Consider the following 21,902-nt stretch of genomic DNA (forward strand, 5'->3'; position numbering starts at 1 on the left):
GCCAGCCGACGTTACCAAGTCCGACGAGCAGCGTTTAATTTCTACAGTTTACTGTCCAAAGTACACACCCACGACAAAAAAAGCTAAATACAAAATTGGAGACCAGGTGAGGATCAGCAAATTCAAACGCACCTTCGAGAAGGGATTCACAAAAATTTGGAGCACGGAACTCTTTACGGTGGTTCGAGTTCTACCCGGAAACCGACACACGTATATAATAAAAGATAGTAGCGGCGAGATTTTGAAAGGAAGATTTTACGAAGAGGAACTCTCTAAAACGAAACACCCCGACACGTACCTCATCGAGAAAGTATTGCGTAGGAAAGGTGACAAACTGTTTGTCAAATGGCTGGGACTTCCGGAAAAGAGTTGGATCGACGCGAACGAAGTGATCTTGTGAGTACGTGGAACGTGGTGAAGCGTCTACCGGATCTGGAAAGTCAAACGAGAAAAAAAAAGAACGGCGAGTTGCTTCCCGACAGCATCCGCTGTCTGATCGTAGGTCCTTCGGGATGTGGGAAAACGACACTGCTCGTGGACAATTTTCTCCTCGCACCGAATTGGTTAGATTGGAAGAACAGCCACCTGTACGTGTTCTCGAAAAGTTTGGAGCAATCCAAATACCAGCAACTGATGAAACTGTACGATGGTCTGGACATTGCAACGTTCGCCTCGGAAATAAAACCACTCGACGATTGTCGTGAAAATTCAGTCGTTGTGTTCGACGACGCCATCCTGGAAAATCAAAATGAAATTCGCAACTTTTTCACGCAAGGTCGTCACAAAGAAATGGATTGCTTTTACCTAGCTCAAACGTTTTCCAAAATTCCAAAACAGTTAGTGCGCGACAACGCTAATTTCATATGTTTGTTTCGTCAAGATCACACCAACCTCAAGCACGCGTACGATGACTACGTAGGCGGAGACATGAACTACAATCAATTTTCGGAACGCTGCTGCTCTACTTGCTGGAACGGTGACGATTTCGGATTCGCTACGATCGACATGACGAGGAAACCCAACGACGGAAAATACAGAAACAAAATCAACGACTTTCTAAACGTTGCAACGTTGTGAGAAACGACGTGTATAAATAACGTCATGACGAAACGAAAAATCGAAGACGAAAATCTCAAGCTTCGCGATTACCTCGCGAAACGCTTCAAAGGTTGGAAATCCGAGAATCGCGGATTCTACGAAGAGAAGAAACGTCAGGATCAACCTGTGATCGATGATATCAGCAGTCTAGGTAAAGAAATTAAAAGTGTCACGGAACAAAATAAAAATTTGATCAACGAACTCGTACCGCTCGCAGCTAAAAGTTACGCCGTACCCACACCCATTTCGAGCATTCCTTCGACGCCGTTCGAACTGAAGGATGCACCGGCACGACGTCGTGCCATAGGCAGCACGTCTTCGGATAAAATCGAGTTGGGACCTTTGGCACGAGACTACCTGAGCACGGGGAAATTCGACAAGGATGAAGTGTTCGGATTGTATCCTAGCATGGAAACCAGCGAAGGCGGCGGTGTGGTGTGGAAGATTGGGAAATCGAAGGTGACCTTCGAAGGCAACGATATTAAAGTCAATTTAGGCGACAAGGATAGTTGGAACAGGTATCCGGGTACGGTGGGACTGTGGGAACTCGTCGCCAAAAAGCAGCCGAAAGATTACACCGACGAAGATTACCAAAGTTACAAGGAAATTCTGATCATGACGGATGCCTTGTACCAGAACAACGACGCCTCGCAGAATAGGGTGAAATCGAGCAGCGGCGAGAAGTACAGGAATCTCATCAAACCGATTTGGAACCAGGTCAAAACAGGCAGCGGCGTCAAACGCTACAACACGTTACCCAAAGAATTCGTTTGGGTGGACGACGTTAGGAAACTCGTGGACCGATTGTTGGTGATAGCCGGCGAAGAGAATGCAGGCAACCGTAATTTCTACAACGAGAAGGTTGGCATCGTGGACATGATCAGCACGAAACTTTCCAACTTCATCGTGAACGACGACAAGGGCATAGGTTACCTGATCAAAATCATCAACACGCTGCCTCCGAAAATTTGGAACGTGGCCGAAGGAAAAGGACTCGTGAACGACATCATCAACAAGTTACCTTTCGAGATGCATCTACCTGGCTACCAGTACTGCGGACCGGGTACCAAACTCGAGAAAAGATTGGAGAGAGGAGACAAGGGTGTGAATCCGTTGGACGCCGCATGCAAAGATCACGACATCGCCTACAACACCACGCAGACGGATCTGGACGCACGTCACGAAGCAGACAAAAAATTGGAACATGCAGCTTTCGAAAGGTTCGTGAGCAGAGACGCATCGCTGGGTGAACGGGTCGCCGCACTGGGTACCACCATCGCCATGAACACGAAACAAAAATTGGGGTGGGGTATATAAATAACATACCGTAAAAAAACTACACAAGAAAAAATCTCAGAATATATATATAAATAACATACCGTGAAAATAACACATAGAGCATCAACATGAAGCCCAAGGGTGTCGTGTACCAGATACCATACTCCAATCTTAAAAATCTAGGTGCCCTCGATGGGTTACTCACCAAGAAACAACGCGAGAAGAAACGTTCTTGCTTGTCGAAAGGACACGGAATGAAATTGCTGCTCAGCACACCTCAATTGAAAAGATTGCAGCGTTCGCGGAAACAGCAAAAGATCGGAGGTTTCATATTCAGCATCCCGGCCATCCTAGCAGCATTGGGGGCCGTTGGAAGTTTGGCCGGCGGAAGTGCCGCCATCGCGAAAACCGTCATCGACTCGAAGAAGAACAAGGCCGAGTTGGAAGAACAGAAACGTCACAACCTGGCCATGGAGAAGAAAGGAGGAAAGGGCGTGATGAGAAAGTTTAAAAAAAAGAAACAGAAGCACTCACCAACCGAGACATTGAATCTCTGATCGAACCGTTACAAATCAAACACTTCAGAGGAGTTTTCATGTCCGACTCGTTACCTTCAAGCGTTAAAAGAAGAGAATGCGGAGTAGTCAACTTGGACGGTCAAGAAAATCCAGGCACGCATTGGATATGTTACCACAAAAATGATGATAAAGCATTCGTTTTCGATTCTTTCGGAGGTGTTCCACCTACAAATTTAATTCATTATCTGAAAACGAACAAAACCTCTATATACTACAACGACGAACGCATTCAAAATTTCGGAGACGTGAACTGCGGTCATCTCTGCCTCTCCGTGCTCGCGTTTCTCTCTAAAATAAATAACCCTACGATCGAGGATTTCCAGAAAGCATTGTGGAACCTCAAACAGCATCACTAGGATGGGCGTGTTCCATCTCACGAGCGAATCATCGATCTTGAAACTCACGCTGCACGACGACATCGTCTATCCTAAATCCGTGGCTCTGCGTGCATTCTACAGCATGTACCTCATACCTAACGTCACGCAGCACAACAACAAAATTAGCGTCGGAAGCGAACACATCGTCGTCACGCCAGGACAATACAATCTTTCCACTTTGCAAGCTCAATTACCCAAAGGCACATACCTTTCTCAAAATTCGGTCACGCACAGAGTGGAAATCCTATCCGCGACGGAGACCGTGGACCTGGGCACCATGGGAGAACTTTTAGGTTTCGAGAACAACCACCCAAAACTCGAAGCTGGCATCAAGCACGTAGCAACCAACATTCCTAAATTCTTGGCCATAGAGACTCTGAACGTACACTGTAACGTGGCGGAAGGTATGATCACGAAATCTTCGGACGGATTGTTAGGAAGTCACAAGCAGACGGGAATCATAGCCACTTTCAATCCAAGTTCCGAGTTCATGGAACCGATCATCTACACGCCCTCTTCGCCGATCTATTTTCCAGTATGTCGCAACCGCATAGACGACATAGAGTTGGTGGTGACGAACGAGAAAGGAGAGGTGGTAGATTTCGCAGGTGCCACTACGACGGCCATCGTGGAGATCAATGTATAATAAATAACCATACATGTAAAATGGAGCAAATCGAAAGTTACGAATTGCAATCTTTCCCTCCCAACCGTCGCACGTTCGCCAATCTGAACGAAGCGAACAGGGAGATCGAATACGACGTGGACGTAGGCGACGGGTTCGTTCATCCTCACAGAGCGGACCTCTACCTTCAATTCGACGTGGTGAACAAGGAAAGCGGAGACGCGTTTCCCGCAGCAGCAAACTTGATACTCGTGGACAACTTCGTGCCTCACCTGTTCTCGCAGGTGGAGGTGAGGAAACACAACACCGTCATCGACAGAATAGATTATCCAGGCATCACGTCGACGGCAGTGGGAACGTTGAAATTATCCAAAACGGACGCAGCATACTACCAGGCCGGGGGATTCGAAGCCGGGACCAAAATATCGACGAAAAGTCACACGGTGCTCTTTCCCATGCGTCTGCTGCCTGGTTTCTTCTCGGACTACAAGGAGATCATGTGGAAGGGAGGACTGAGGATCACGTTTCGAAGAGCGGCCAACGACAACGACGCACTGATGCGATACGCTACTTTGGGTCCGGACGGCACCACGCCGATAGCCAACACTTTACCCGAAGCGGCGAAATGCGTCATCCGGAGCATGGAATTGAGAATGCCGGTGGTGGAATACGAAACGAACTACGCCCTCAAGTACAAAGCGGAGATCTTGAAAAGTCCGCAGGTGCCGATTCACTTTCACGGTTACCAGTGCGTGCAGAAGATGGCGTCGGGAAGTCACATGGAATTCGACGTGACGACGCAGTTCAACAACATACAGTTCGACATGCCAGATTTCGTCGTAGTGCTTTTTCAGACCGGGAGGGACAAGAATCAGGAAAACGATTCCAGCAAGTTCGACGACTGCAAGATCAAGAACGTTTATCTGAAGAACGGTAGGAACGAAGTGTTCCCGCGCGAGAATTACAACCTCGACATGACCAAAGACGATTACCTCAAACTTTACGAAGCTTACACGGCTTACAAACGCGTGACCGAGGGAAGCGTGGACGTGTACTACGCGCCCAGCGAATTCAAAGCACGGAGACCCATGACCGTCATCAACACATCTAAGAGGAAGCAAGTGGTGGTCAACGATCGTACCAACATCAAGATTGTATGCGAGTTCCACGATGCCTTGCCTGCAGATACTCTGTGCAGTGTCATTCTTATTGCAGAGAAAACATTTGTGTATGACGTCAAGAATGAAAGAGTGACTGAACAGTTTTAAATAAATAAGAAAAAAATAGCACACAATAAGAAATGTGGAATTTTATATATATAAGTACAAATTGCAATTAGCAGTTTCCAGAAGTTTAATTTTGCTGTGCCATGCATGCATGTAATCGAGGAAGTGGAAGTAAATTAAAATTGTTTTTTTTCGCATTGCCTATTACTTTTTGTTACACTCTGGGCAGGTCTTACTAGTTTGGAGGCGATAGTGGCCCCACGGAAGTGTATGGACCCCACATTCAAGAATACACCTCTTGTCGTCGTGTGCATCCAGAGCAACTTTCCTGACAATATTAGTTGTAAGCACATGATCGACGCTTTGGATACGATGCTCTTTTTGTAGAATGGGCGATTTTGTTCTGAGGCACTCGAGGTAATCCTCAAACTTGAGGTGCTCCCGAACCACTTGCCTGCTTACACCCTTTGCCTTTTTTGTTACAGAACCCTCAGCCCGGATCGCATAGGCTTTGGCACGAAGTCCAGCAAACTCCACAATCACATCCCCGTCTTTCTCGTCCTTGAGTTTGCCGGGTATTTTTTTGTTCCGGGGCAGAATTCCATACCGGTTTAGCTGGGGATAGCCCGATGTGTCGAAGAGCTTGACAAGAGCTGGAACTTTGGCTATATCACCATACGCATCGGCCGTGCGAACATGGTACACCAAGCTGTCTGTGTCTGTGTAGAGGAGCGAGATATTGTGGTTGTAGTGTGCACGTAGTATGCCGTAATATGTCTCGAACATGCACAACTTGCTCAGATCCAAAACTGCAGCTCCCACATAGATGGGCTTGTTGAGTAGCACCTTGCCCCGGTTCATGTGAATCAGAGACATCTGTTCGTTGTAAATTGTTCGAGACCTGAACAGCGGGCTTGCAACAAGTCGACGACACTGTGTTTTCTTCGTCACCAACCTCACATCAACGCGATTTCGCACATTCTCCATGGTCTTCCCAAATACCGCATTGTTCATTAATTTGAAAAAATCGCGATCAAGTTCCGAAGTGGCAGCAGTGCGATGGTTGGTGTTCAGTTCGATGTACGGCTTCAACCATGGAGACTGCCTGAACAAGAGCACGTGGTAAACTGCTTTGACCGAGACCCCTTGCTGCATTAACCACTGGAGGTTCCGGTAGTGTAGCACATAACGCTTTTTGGGCTCCAAGTCCATGACGAGCTTCGGTTGATCCGAGCCAGGTGGGCACTTCAATTCCGGAGCAGGCGAGAGGTCACAGAATGTATCCTGCAGCTTCTCGGGGAAGTCAAGGTCCACCTCGGCAAAAAACCCAAACTCGTCGCACTCTTTTTCGATGTCGTGGTATAAAGGATCAACCCACTTAAACTGTCCTGTTGGGAGTGGCTGCATCATGGAGTGCCCGTAAAGATTATTCACGTCAGTGTACATGATGTAGCTTGATGGTTGGGAGGGGTCGTAACCAGTGGCCATGTGGTGATTGTTGGCGTGTGCGAAGCGTTGCGACACTTGGACCATGCCGCCCCGGATAGCTCTCTCGATGAAAAGCATGATATCATTATCGGAGATAAGTGAAAGTTTAACTTTAGTCAGCAGGAGCATGGCCGACCATGCCAGTCCAGGAAGGCTGTAAAAATATACAGGGTCCAGGTTGTAAATGTTTATCGCAGTCGCCCGAAACGCCTGGAACACATCGGCAAGAAGCGTCACATCAAGCTTCAGGTATGCATCGTGGTAATCACCGAAAGTTCGGCAACCCAACTCGACCCACATAGACTGAGCATGCTTGTACTCCTCGTCGGTAATACCTGAACCTCTCAGCTGGCTGTAGAACTTATCCTGGGGAGGCAGCAACTCTTCTTCGAACTTGGAAGGGTCTGTGACGTATTCGTAGGGGTAGACCCCTTTACACCTGATGAGTGCGACATCTAAGTTCGGGAAACTTGATGTAGTAATGGCTAGTTGGTCGTCTCTGAGCTTCCCAGCAAGAGCATCGAGGCTTGCCTGGAGGAACCTCAGAGAGTCGAGGAACCGAAGCTCGATGCTGTTGCTTGAGTTGGGGATCGGCACCCACTTGCTGATGCTAATATAACGCTCCTCGTTCTGTGCCAGGACATTGATTCTCGCATTGTCGTACCCTAGATGTGTAACCAAGTGATGGAAATCATATCCCGAGCCATTGTGAAAAAAGACCGGTATGAAGCGCGGGTCCCTGGCTCTCAAGTTACATCTGTTGCACCACGGGCCAATGTAGCTTCCGCTCCCATAATGGTCATGGTGGTGGACCTTTTTGTTATCGTCAGTGAAGACCGAGTTGCAAACAGGACAATTTAGAGCCATTTCGTGCTGATGCTTGTCTTCCGGAGACAGAGGCAGCATGGGCTTGGGGGCCAACAGCACCTTCCCTATCTTGATGGCTTCCTGTTGCATTCTCTCCAGGAAGTGTTTGACCGGGTCGGGACCGCGATACACATAGGGCTCGGAGGCAATATGTTGGTCTCGCCACACCACAACATAGGAGTAACTCGAGGCCTCGTGGATTTGGAAAGGAATGGTAGAGGATGTTTCGGGGTTGGGCTCGCAGTTAGACAGAGGTTGAAGAAAGGCCTCGAAGTCTGCTACAATATAGGCAGGATGCTTCACCATAGCACTGTGCATGCGAAAGCACTCTACTGTACCAGGTTCGGGCAGGATAGTTCGTGCAGGCTCGTTGGTACCACAGTAGAACATGTGGCGAGCTAGCTTCTCAGCAGCAATGTTGGGACCTCGAGAGTGTTTGAATTTATAATGGTTTTGGTTGTCGAAAGTGGACAGGCACCTGCGACACACCACGATGTGACCATTATGTCTATTTTTCTGATTTGAAACAAGTCTGGAAAGAGAGCGAATAAGGGTGTAATGGTGATGGGTTTCGTCCTTGATGAGCAGGAGGTTGATTTCTCGTACCTCGTTGTTGTTGCCCACGTTGCTCACCCGGATGGGGTGGACCTCATTTTTGTTCTCGGTGAGACCGTAAACATTGATGGCTAATTGTAGGCCCAACAAGTCACGAGCACGAACCTCAAACTTGCGAATATGCAAGACTTCTACAGGGTAGGCAATCCCGGCCATTGCATTCTCCAGTTCCGACTCATACTGCTTGTAGTGGTTAACACGGCATGGACTGTTTTCCCTAGGTATAGGGTGTAATGCTGCCAGCACCGACCAGAGGAAGCATTTGGTGTCTTTGTTCTGAATATTGAGAACAGCTTTCCTTGCTTCAACCTCGGGCGGCAGGGCAATATAGCTAGACCCTGCCAGTGGCAGGGACTTGCTAAGTTTCAGACAAAGTTCGTGGGGGTCGCCACACAGCGAACCGCCCGAGCCTTTAGCCCGATGCTCCTCATGCTTTGCCACAAACTCCTCGACAAACTTGTCGTAGATGCTGTCGAGGTCAGTGACATCTGCCTGATGCAGTGTTTTTGCTTTTGTGGCATGGAAGAATTTATATATTTCATCAGACGGTTTCTTATACTTGCAGCATAGCACAGCATAGAATTTAGTGGAGTATGTAGCCAATGCATCGTTGAGGATGGATATTATCTTAGCTCGCTCGCTCTCCAGAAAACTACGCACATCGCAGAAGCTGTCTGATGTTATGTTAAAGTCTTCTAATAAATGCTCAAACGCAATTCGGTCTGCTTTCTTCGCCAGCTTGACGCGTTTGGCAGGTGGCGATGTATCGAGGGAGGTTACTTCTACCTTTCGCTTGGAAGGTTGCGGTAGAGATGTTCCAGTGCTCTTGCAAGTAAGCTGGTGTCGCTTGAAGTTATCAATAGAAAAATTGTTTCCACACTTAGAGCACAGTTTGGTCGCACATATTCGCTTTCCCGGCACACAAGTACGACAGTGTCTTTGAAAATGTTTACTTGACATAGTAATTTGGCACGTAGGGCAATTTTTTTCAGAACGCATAATGCAGAGATTTTTTGGGGGTATGTTATTTAATACCTAATGCTGTGCAATGCAAAATATAATTGTTTATTTTTTTTAACTATTTTCTATGACCTTACTTGGTTTTTTTTTCGCCAAATTATATGCTTCTAGTCTCCTATACAATACAATATACGTACAATATTGTCAACAGTATCATATTTGAGCAGGTCGCTTGTCACCTAAACACTACAGCTCACAGGTTGGGAAAATCTGACATGAAAGCAGATAATACGCTTATGCCTTATTTATATATAATTTTCACGGGGCGTTCAATATTGTCAACAGTATTATATTTGAGCAGGTCGCTTGTCACCTAAACACTACAGCTCACAGGTTGGGAAAATCTGACATGAAAGCAGATAATACGCTTATGCCTTATTTATATATAATTTTCACGGGGCGTTCAATATTGTCAACAGTATTATATTTGAGCAGGTCGCTTGTCACCTAAACACTACAGCTCACAGGTTGGGAAAATCTGACATGAAAGCAGATAATACGCTTAAGTTTTATTTATATGTAATTTTCACGGGGCGTTCAATATTGTCAACAGTATTATATTTGAGCGGGTCGCTTGTCACCTAAACACTACAGCTCACAGGTTGGTAAAATCTGACATGAAAACAGATAATACGCTTATGCCTTATTTATATATAATTTTCACGGGCGTACAATATTGTTAAGAGCGTCAGTTTCCGTAGAGCTCTCTTTTTCCATCTTCCCTCTATACAGTGAAGCTGTAGAAGACACAATTAGCTAACCTAGCATACAACATACTTTCCTAATTAATATGGATATTGTCACACATTCCTCTTATTTTATACTGTTGTAAATGGAAAAGATTATGTACGGTAAATGTTTTGTACATTATAGGGAAAAAATGCAAAATATCCCCCAACTTTAATTCGATCCACCTCTGAATCGAATTTTTTACATATTTTCACGCCGCCATATGTTGTTCTATTTTGCTTCTTTTACTTGCCTTGCTTAATTAACTCTCGCTAATTAGCATTTTGTACACGCAAACATTCACATGTGCTTTTTATTATTTTGTGTTCGGTAAGTACAAGTATATTCTTACATAAATTATTGTTTAATTTAATAAATTGTAAACTCGGAGCCTGCTATACTAACATTCCTTCTGTCTATTGAAAGCAAATGTTGCATACATGCGGAAATAACACAGAAAAAAAGCTGTAGGTGGGCTGTCGGTTGTTTAACTCTTCCATCTCTCTCTCTCCTCTCTCTTTTTTTGTAAAAAGTTATGGCAAAAATACCAGTAGGTTAGCAACCTTGCTTTATGCACTGTAAGGCAAGCCTCAAGCAAGGTTGCCAGCTCCTTGCTTTAGGCTAGGTTAGGTTAGGGTGGGTTAGGTTAGGTTAGGTTAGGTTTGAGTAGGTTAGGTTAGGTTAGGTTAGGTTAGGTTAGGTTAGAGTAGGTTAGGTTAGGTTAGGTTAGAGTAGGTTAGGTTAGGTTAGGTTAGGTTTGAGTAGGTTAGGTTAGGTTAGGTTAGAGTAGGTTAGGTTAGGTTAGGTTAGGTTAGGTTAGGTTAGGTTAGAGTAGGTTAGGTTAGGTTATGTTAGAGTAGGTTAAGTTAGGTTAGGTTAGGTTAGGTTAGATTAGGTTAGGTTAGAGTAGGTTAGAGTAGGTTAGGTTAGGTTAGGTTAGGTTAGGTTTGAGTAGGTTAGGTTAGGTTAGGTTAGGTTAGAGTAGGTTAGGTTAGGTTAGGTTAGGTTAGGTTAGGTTAGCCAGTGAAAGATCATATAGTAGAATTTTTGTAGAGTGGGTTGGCAACACCGACGAGCATCAAATAATGATTTCAAGCCTCAAATAATAATTTCGAGACTCAAAAAAGGAACATCCAATAAAATTGCCAAATATAAAAAGGGGGCAATAAACCCCCCCCTCATAAAAAGCTACAGTACCCCAACAGTGTCGCCAACACTAGGCCCCCAACAGTATTGCCAGACATAAAAAAATACATAGGCCCCTCAGGTCCTTTTATGAAAATTTACAGTGAAAAAGCTTTCATTTTTCATGATGTCAAGAGCATCTACCTCTAGCGCAGGTTGCTTGTTGCTGACTTACAGACTGATAAGAGCTTATGCAAGAGCACCCTGCTTGGCGAGCTGTAGAAGCCACAATTACCTAACCTATTTTTTTAAAAATATATTTGTAAAATCCATCTAATGTCTGAATTTAAAAAAAATATATATTATATTTGTTAACTGTTTAAGGAAAATTTTTGCAAAATACCCCGACAACGTTTCAGCTACTAGGACCTCATTACCATGAGCCTAATCCTAGTAAGCCACATACACACCTGTTCTTCGTATCGCATATACTAGTAAGTCAGATGACATCATGGGAGAATCACATTTCCCCCAAGAAGCCCACCACAACAAACGTCGCACATGCTAGAAGAAACAGGATCAGGATATTTTATGCTAAATTTACGGCTGCCTGTATGCAGTTATAGGCAAATCATTAAAAGAGCGCTCTAATATACGATGATTTCTCCTACCATGTACCCTAACATACAATTTAACATAACAAGTAAAATTTCGATTCGTCTATATATACCCAACAAAACTCAGAAACTGCCATACGCGAGAGCTAATATTTTGCAACAACTGTAATTACCCAACACTAGCAACAAGAACAAAAAAAAATATATCAATTATTTGTATAATATTAATTAGTAACTTTAGATAATATTAATTATTAGTTTTCAGTTGTAATTAATTTTAAAAAAACAATTAATAACATGTTAGGTGATGATAACCAAGTGCAAAAAGCATTGCATTTTTTTTTACACACAAACAAAACACCACATAGTTCACAAAACCTCTAACAGATGGCAGATAGTTACATGGTTCTAGTTAGGATGATTTTTGGGTTGTTGGATTGGGGTTGAAGAAGACTATTTGTTGTAGTGACCACAGTATTGTTTTTTTTTTGTGTGTGTGTGTTTTCTGTTCTCTTACGAGAATTAATATAGGTTGTCATAGAACCCTCCAATTCATGACTTAGGAAAAATCTGTTTGGTGATTCATCACGTACACCTATATGTGAGAAAAAGTATGAATAGTGGTAGTGTTGCCAGATGTAAACAGAGGGCAATAGACCCCCCTCATAAAAGGCTACAGTAAAAACCCACAGTGTCGCCAACACTAGGCCCCCAACAGTGTTGCCAGACATAAAAAATACATGGACCCCTCAGGTCCTTTGATAAAAATTTACAGTGAAAAACCCAGTAGGTTAACAACACTGTCAAAAAATCTACGGTAGTGTTGCCAGATGTAAACAGAGGGCAATAAACCCCCCCCTCATAAAAAACTACAGTGCCCCCCACAGTATCGCCAACTCTGTGCCCCTCAAAATATACATCATAAAAGGCTACGATGAGCCCCACATGATGATTCGAGCCTCAGTGAAAAAACCCAGTAGGTTAACAACACTGTCAAACTACGGCAGTGTTACCAGATGTAAACAAAAAAGCAATAAACCCCCCTCATAAAAGGCTACAGTAAAAACCCACAGTGTCGCCAACTCTGTGCCCCTCAAAATATACATCATAAAAGGCTACGACGAGCCCCACGAGCCCCAAATGAAAATTCAGTACCGGGCCACTTGTACTACAACATTTTCAAAGACACTGTCGTACTTGTGTGCCGGGAAAGTGAATATGTGCAACCAAACTGTGCTCTGCCCCACCGAGCCCCAAATGATGATTCAGAACTCTCTATTTGCCCCTACTGGTGACGTGTGTAGTCAAGTAGTGGACTGAATAAAACTATTTTGATAATAATTCGGATATTACTGTAAAACGTGCTACTTTGAAATATTTTCTATTCTGGAGTATTTTGTTTATATTGGTAATTTTCGGGGTTCTATGGTTCTCACTATCAGAGGGATAATGTTCCCATTGTTGTGTGTATTTTTGTAAGATATATCGTGAGTTAGTTTGAACAAACGATGTAAATAAAGCCAACAGGTGAAGGGCAGTAAAAAATCGTAGCTGTAGAATTTTTCGAGAAAATATTACATATATTTGTCTTCGCTAGAGAATCTCTATGATCTCTTGTGACAGAGGATTTATTAGAACAAATTGATACATTAATAGATCAAATTTCATGTGTGTCTTTTCGTCAAAATGCCTGGAAATCAATATTACACATTTCTTCGTTGATGGAAAAAAATTGTCCTTGGTTGGGATCGAACATAGATCCCTCTGGTGAGAGCCCGGTACGCTAACCAACACTAACAATAACACTGCACTGTCTAGCTTCCAGTCAGTGTATTTTTTTTTATTTGAGTAGTTTTGGTCTCTCCCTAGGTTAATCACGGGAATAGTGAGGAATGTTTTTTTTTAGACGAAGATGATAAATAGACACACAGGAGTAATCACCCTCGCAAAAATTCCAGAACTCGAGCTTGGAACCTTCGATGCGAGGTGTGTTTCTTGTTCTAACTATATCTGTGTGTTTTCGTTACATTCATGGTGTTTCGTGAGTAGATATGAAGAATGTAGATAAATAAGACAAGTGGATGCAAGGGACTGGAGAATCGTAGCTACGGAACCATTGAGAAGATATCCTTCACCAAGATAGAGAATCTCTATATCCCTTGTGATAGAGAACCTATCAGAAGAATAATAAAGACAGATTAAAATATTAAATTTGATTTGTATCCTTTAGTCAAAATGCCTAGAAAACAATATAATATACTTGTTCTCTGATAGAAAATAATAAAATGTTTTGCCCATGGTGGGGATCGAACCCAGGCCTCGTTGATGAAAGCTCTGCACGCTAACCAACACACTATCAATAACACTACGTTTTCTTTTTTCCAGTCAGTCTGTTTCCTTCCTCAACACCTGAAAAAGCAAATGCATCTAATTTCTCTGATAATTGTTTCATTGTCTATTAATAGAAACAACGCATGTCTCCAATAGACACATTCTTTCTGTGAAATATCCCATGTTTCGCACATCGTGCTTCTCCGTTTACTGTTATTTGGACATTCACTTGGAAGTTAAAACTTAGCTTTGTGTGTTTGTTTTCACGTGCATGTGTGTGAGAAGAGTGGTGTGCACGTGTGTTTGATGTTACTCTAGGTATTATCTTCGTTCAAAGCATGAATATAATTGTAAAATATAGAATTTACTGTAATGCAAGGAGTGAAAATATAAACCCAGTCAGTCAGGTTCGTTCCCAAACAACATTAATTAATGGAACATAACGTGGACCGAGTATTATTCCATGTCGAGAACACGAGACATTACTTCCGACAATCTTCATCTCGTATTTCTCTTTAGCATCACTACTCAATTTACAGAAATGTATACCCGTGACTGGTATACAAGCCGCAGAATTACAATGTTGTTTGGGTTGTCTAGTCACAAGGCGCTTGGTGGTCAGACATGGATGGCTTGCTTGAGTGTTTCTTCAATAGGGTCGTTACAACGCAGAACTGTCCAAGACTGTACATTTGCATCTACAAAAGGTTGGTTATGTGAACCTAGAGATTTAACATTAGTCCACAAGCAGTTGTTTGAAATGCAAAATGAATTCCTGTTCTGCCAGATTCAACTTCAGAAATACGAGATTTGGAAGCACTTCAGGAAGTAACCTACTTCTTCTCTTATCGCAAATCTGTTCAGCAATACTGAACACTCAATCACTGAATACTGATGCAGCAGGTATGCTCAAGTATTTTCTCAGCACTTGCTTCAGGTTTGAATACTCACTTTTGAATTTCCAATACAACAACAGATCCTGGTTCAGCAATGTACTGTTTTATTTCCGATTTATAGTTAGGTTGATCTTCTGAATGAGAGTTTGCAATAATTTTATTACAAAAACTCTACAATAATGACGAATCATAACCAAACTTTCAATAAATCTTACAAAACTAGAATATAAAACTTGTTAGAAGGTAAAACTCTAGTATAATCTGTACCGGTTTAAATATCGGATTTTTGCCGATTCCGATACCGATGCCGATATGTCAATTTCTGCCGATTTTCATACATCTGTAATCGGCTTCGGCACATCCCTACTGCTATGTACACATATTATGTATATACATATTCATGGACACACACACGGCTATGTTGAAATCCACGTATCACGTGATCGAGAATTTCTGCATCGGCATGAATTTCCTTCCTCTGGGTACCTCGCTCAAACACGAATCGTTTTCCGCTCTACCTGATTAGCAAATATGGGCGATTTAAATAGCAACATTTCAAGAACGTAACAATAAACAGGAAGGTAACTTACGTGACGTTATGAGGCAACCTCGATTGCAACGGCGAAAAGGGGGGAAGCAGAACTTTCGTCACATTCGTCTGACGTTAATGCTAATTTTCAGAGAAAATTAGCTATTTTCTTCAATAAAGGTAAAATTAATGCCTTAAGATTACTATTTATGGCTGTATATAAAGGGGGAGTGGGGTTAAACCCCCCACCCTGAAAGTTTTGGCATGTTGGGTTAATGCGAGTTCAGAAAACAAAATCGGGAAATCATTTTCAAATATTTATTCAAAGCTTTAAAAATACAACAGGGAGACAATATTGAGAGAACTTCTTCGTGGCACAATCGAGCCAGAATTTTAAATCCCTTGGAATTCCTGAAACTTGTGTGAAACAGGTTTTATTCTTAAAGTCACAATTCGCTCACGACCAGAGGTTTTCACCATACGGAGGGCGACTCTCATGAGGGCAGACCGGTCTCTGGTAAATTGATTGATTGATTTGGTGTTTTAACTCCACTTTATGCACAGTAAGGCTAATCGGGACTGGACCTACAGTTTAAAGTGGGATCCGAACCACTGTACCATGTGCCTCCACCGGGTATCGAACGTGGGACTTAGTCTCTGGTAAAAATGTCCAAGTAAAAATAGCAAGCGGAAAAAATGGCAAAAGTGAAATTGACAAAAGGAAAAAAAATGGCGAAAGTAAAAATGTCGACAAAAAGAAATCAAAAGCAAATGATAAATAATCTTCCGTAGCCAGTCGTGTACTAACACAATCTTCTTGCTCTTGTAGAATCTCTGCAAATACGTATTTGCAATGGTACGTACACCGGCCGCAGGCGTGGAGCCACGGGGAGGGCGATCGCCTCTCCCAACTGCCAGGTTTTTTGATATAGTATTATTATGTCTAATATTTTTGAAGATTCAAATGTTCTGTCCTTTATCGCATAGTTTAACAGGCCTGAGAAGAAATTTTGAAGTTCGATTTAAGCTCACTTTATGCTCATGGTAGACTAATCGGAACTGGACCTACAGTTTAAATTTTGATCCAAGATACCGTGCAATATTACTCAAGAGGGGATCGAATAATCCTAGACCCCTTGAGAAAATAGGTTTTTGTTTCTTTGTTTATTCGCTTCACTTCTACAATGATTTAATATCAATTAATGCCATTATGTAATATATACTCGAAAGAAAAAAAACAGTTGAATTTCAGCCGGACCCTGTGGCCGAGTGGTTAGCACATCGCGCTGCGACGCCAAGGGTCCCGGGTTCGAATCCCGCTAGGGCTTGGTTGTTTGTGAATGTCCATTCATCAATTTCATCATTTGATCACTCATTCCCATCTTCGCAAATTAGCCAAGAGGCACAAAACGCGAAGTAAAATAAACTCAATCAATCAATAAACACGTAGAACAAATAATTAGTGAAGCGTTCAAGAACCTTGGGTTTAGTCTTAGAATGGGGAGGGATTTCAAGAGTATAGACACACTAAAAGTTTTGTATTATTCATATGTAAGACCAAAACTCGAATATGCATGTGCTATACAGACACATCAAAGTACAGAGAAGCAATTGAAAGGGTCCAATCAAGATTTCTTAGATTTTTAAAATACAAATTTCAGAAAGTTTACCCCACATTTGAACACTACGACAACCTAATATAGGAATGTCGGTTTACAAAGCTGTGTCACAGAACAACGTTAGATGAAATAGTATTCTTGTGGAAATTGTTAAATCACGAAATAGATGCTGAACATCTACTCTGCAAGATTAATTTTCGAATCCCGTCGTCGAAAACTAGGCTCGAGAATGGAGTTTTTCTTATAAAGAAGGCTAGATCGAAAATTAAAAAGAAATCTTCATTGTGGAGAATGTGCACCAGTTACAATAAATTGCTTATCAAGAATAACACCATTGACATCTTTTCTATGAACCTAAGGGACCTCAGTAAAGCCACTATTAACACAGTGACCTAGCTTAAACACATAAGTTCCTAATGAAATGGTATGATAAAGTGTATATATATATATATATCCTAATCCTATTGCGCAGCAGCCCAATATCGGGCCAAGGCTTACCTACCGACTGCTGGCCTCCCTCCCACGCGAGCCACCAAGGGGGCGTGCAGATCTGCAGCCAGCGTAGGGGGACGGGTGGTCAGCCCGACCGACCCCCAGCCGTTGTAGGACTTCGCGACCGGATTACGCTCACTCACTCGGAGCTCCCCAATTTCCTCACGATGGTGGGTTGCCACCGGCTCTATACGCAGGCCGAATAAATTCCGACCAGAGCCGGATTCGAACCTACGCCGTCCCGCAGCGAACGATCTCAAGACGAGTGAACGCCTTAACCCGCTCGGCTACGGAGGAGGGACACACACACACACATATATATATATATATATATATATATATATATATATATATATATATATATATATATATATATATATATATATATATATATATATATATATATATATATATATATATATAAATACACACAAATAAATAAATTTCTATCTCTATATTACAGAAATATGTGTAATTGTATTCACTATGTATCCTTCATATGGGCTCTGTAATTAGGTTATGTACCTGTTGAGTTGAATAAATAATATGGAAATTATCTGACCCTTCAGTTTACCGTAGTGATGGAGGAATTATGCTAATATTCAATATTTATTAATGCCCATTTACAGTGTCTTGTATTATCACATTGTTTGTTACACAGAATGGGCAATCAATGGAATCGATAAAGTACAATAATATGTTTTAAAGCAATATGATAATTAATATAAAAATTAAAAATTATTATAAAGATCAATAAGAAAAAGTAATATGAAGAAGGAATAGAAAGTAGCAACTCACAGGATATGAAAAGAATAGTAAAAGCGATAAACAAAACAACCAAAGACAAAACATGAGCCAGGCCATGTATTACAAATAAATGACGATGATGTAATCATCTATTACAGCCCTGAACTCCTATTTTTGGAAAACAATAGAGTAATCTCGACAACAAGTAAATCGCCTTGGTACATAAAACAGTGAAGTGCACGTTAGCCTCCCTGATGGCATAGTGGTAATATCCCAGGATCATTACCCAGTGGAGGGACAGAGGTTCGGGTGACACAGTCAATGCATAAAGCGAACTTAAAAAACTCAAGTAAGTTTAGGTTAGAATTGGTTCTCGTTCAAGAAAAAGCTTAAAAGTTAAAGTTGAAAATGTTGGAATTTTGAAAACTGTGCAACAATATTTTCTTCGGATTAAATAGTAGAACATGAAAAAATAACCTCATTCTTGCATTTTGCATTCAATTTTTTCGACACGAGACAGTTTTCACTTCGGTTATTCTGTTCGGAAACTAACTGAACTTCATTTCTGTTATTAACAATATAAATAATAAGCTTTCATCTCTTATTCTAACTTTAAATAAACCATGTCACTTTGCAAGGGGGAGGTAATCACGACGCCCATGCCCCCCGAAAAATGCAGGAGCGGTGAGGGCGTGTGAGTGTCAAGAAGTCTGATGGCGAACCTTTGGGGTGAGAATATATCTACAAGCAAGGTGGATTGGCTTAAATCAGACTGATTTAAATCGCGATTTAAATCAAGATTGAAATATCTTTTTCTTTAAAAAAAATCACTGATTTATATCACTTTCAATTAATTATTTATAGAATAGGGGAGACCGGGGGTTAGCGGTCCCCTTGGGTAAAGTAATCCCTTGAAAAAATGCACTTTACGGTGCTGCTTCCAAACGGAAAACATGTCAACTGATGAGCAGCTATCTTGAGTGTGTTGTAGCCGATGAGTGTTGCGGATCGTAGGTTGTGAACAACAAGTGGCGATAAAAATATTTTTTTTTGGAACGTCTGGACTAAAGTAAGCAGTTTATAATATCGTGTATACCTAACCTGTTTCATATTTTCTTATCTGAATGAGACCTGTTTTCTTCAACGTGTTTGTGAGTTATTTACTTTTAATACATTTACTTTTTACTTTTTATTAATAAAATGAATTAATTCTATACTTAAAATCGTATTTGATAATAACAATTTGAAAAGGGATCAATTTGCCCCGAACCTGGGGCAAAGTGATCCTTTTGCATTACCTTACTTTTGGCCAAATTACTTCTTAAATACACAATGAAATAACTTCAAACATATATCAATGTAAAAACAACTGTGTTAAGTTTCAATGTATTCGTCGCCATACAGTGTTCTGTCAGTCAAAGCTTAGGGGGTCACGCTGCCCCGGTCTTTTGTAGATATCAGAATTACTTTTGGTGAAGTACATTAATCTCATAATCATTTAATAGTGTTTATTAGGCTCTAAGAAAGGACAAGAAAGGAAACAAACTAGGCCTATATGTTCTGATGGGGTGAAGCTCATACAAAAACAAATGTCATATGTAAACTGCAAACTATCTCAAATTTCTCTTGATTTATCAATCATTAATTTGAATAGGCAAAAATAGTAAACATTAGGCTATATGTAGAGAAATATACAAAATACTAATCATATTAAACCGTAAATAGTGTCTTAAACTCTAAATATACATGGCAGCTGATATTTTGAAAATTATCATTAAAAGAAATTATCAAAATTCAGCTACAAAGACTATAAAAATATATTAAACTACAATTATGTAGTACATCCAGAATGTTCTATTTTTACTGGAAGAAAAGTTACTGAAATTATTATAGTCTCATTAACACACTCAACAAACATTTCCATAGTAGGTTGAGGGCCTCCTCGATGGCGCAGTGGTTTCAGTGTCAATGCAAATTTCGCTGCAATATCACTACAGTGAGAATTATCACCAGATGGGCCAAGCTAACCGCTAAACACTGTATGCAAATTTCTTGCAGGTCCGTGTCTAATTCTGTAAGTACACCTAATTATGTAATCTATATCTGATATATGTGTAATGTTATCCTAGGATCATTTAAGTAGTCACTACTGCATAAAATAAAGAATAATACAAAAGTGGTAGCGTCGTCGCGTTGTAATCAAGGGGCCCCGGGTTCGATACCCAGTGGAGGCACATTCCACAGTGATTCGGATCCCACTTTAAACTGTAGGTCCAATCCCAATTAACCTTACTGTGCACAAAGTGGACTTAAAACACCAATTCAATCAACCAATCAAAAACCATTGTAGGTTCATGTCAGAAACAGAAAAATGTATATTTACGTTTTGTTTTGCTTTAATCGAACTGTCCAAATATTTTACAAGGCTGTTTACTAGAAAAAGTCTTTCTATAAAAAAACATATATAGGGTCAAGTCCTCTAATACGAACATGTAAATCTTGTTTCCACAATACATGGTAAACTATAATCGGAAATAACTTGAATTTAGGTTTAATATGAAAGTGGGTAACTTTTTCGATCCCTTTCTGCTTTCTGTCACTCTTTTTCTTTAATTTATCCACTTTCTTCTCGCACATCTTCATTATGTGGTCTGGTGACGTCAGGACCAGAAGCCTGGCAATTATAAAAGACTATGTAACAATACACAGTTCCGTTTGTGGCACATAGATGGCAGCACCTGTTGCATTCACACAGTGCCTTGGTATACTACAATGAGCACATGTTACCGACACAGATCACCAAACAAAAAAAAAACAATGTGGGTGTTCTTTACTCACCTTCAGACACAGTTGTTTCATTAAAACACGCGTGTGGCTGAACAAAGCACGGGCTCAACATTCACTGCCACAGGAAGGTCGCCATTACTGTCACTAACAGTTCGGTAGTACCCGAACAGATGTCTCTTCAGTCGTCGAGGCACAGCAGTACGAAGGCCATTTTTACAAGACTGGTCGTATTACAGGACTTGACCATATCTATGTGTATGATGCAACAACTCATACAAGCAATTTAAAGTTTATTTTTTTAAATAAGAAAATCGATTTAAATAAAAAATCTGATTTAAAAAAAAATCATCAAAAATTTTTTAAATTAAATATCATGATTTTATCCACCCTGTCTACAAGTAGCAAAGAAAATCTCGATTGGAGGACACTGAACCACAGTTGTCTAGTGACGTTGCCATCTCTTAATCACTTTCCCCCTTACATGTTGCCAACCCTTGACGATATTTTGTAATTTCTCGTATATTAAGAACATATATATGGTTTTACACATAATATTAATTTGTATTAGTCTTAACTATATCACACCAAGCACAATTGTGTCAATTGATTTGAGTACCCTTTGTGTATATGTTTTCAATTTTTTTTAGTGTGTAGACGAGCCATTGTCCTCAATTTTGTATTTGTTCTCTTTGTGTCTTCTTTATGTTTCTATCTTTCTTCTTTGTTTATTATTGTAGTTGTATATGTATCCATCAGGGTTAGGTGGTAGAACAGCCGCAGGCTGAACTTCACCCTTTAATAATGGAAAATTGAAATTGAAATTGAAAAACTACAGGTTCAGTTGTCGGACATGGAACA

At 41.3% G+C, this 21,902-nt stretch overlaps 1 protein-coding gene across 1 annotated transcript in view; it reads right to left on the bottom strand.

The window, feature by feature from the left end:
* The window catches only part of LOC145994218 (uncharacterized), a 103,996-nt gene extending 82,854 nt beyond the window's left edge, over window positions 1-21,142 (bottom strand). Inside the window, exon 1 of the mRNA XM_083130314.1 lies at window positions 21,096-21,142. Coding sequence (XP_082986440.1) covers window positions 21,096-21,116 — 21 coding nt within the window. The 5' untranslated portion in view covers window positions 21,117-21,142. The remainder of the gene's footprint in view (window positions 1-21,095) is intronic.
* Window positions 21,143-21,902: the final 760 nt, after the last annotated feature.

This window comes from Lepisma saccharinum, chromosome 10 (assembly GCF_977018435.1).
Source record: "Lepisma saccharinum chromosome 10, izLepSacc3.1, whole genome shotgun sequence".
Classification (NCBI taxonomy): domain Eukaryota; kingdom Metazoa; phylum Arthropoda; class Insecta; order Zygentoma; family Lepismatidae; genus Lepisma; species Lepisma saccharinum.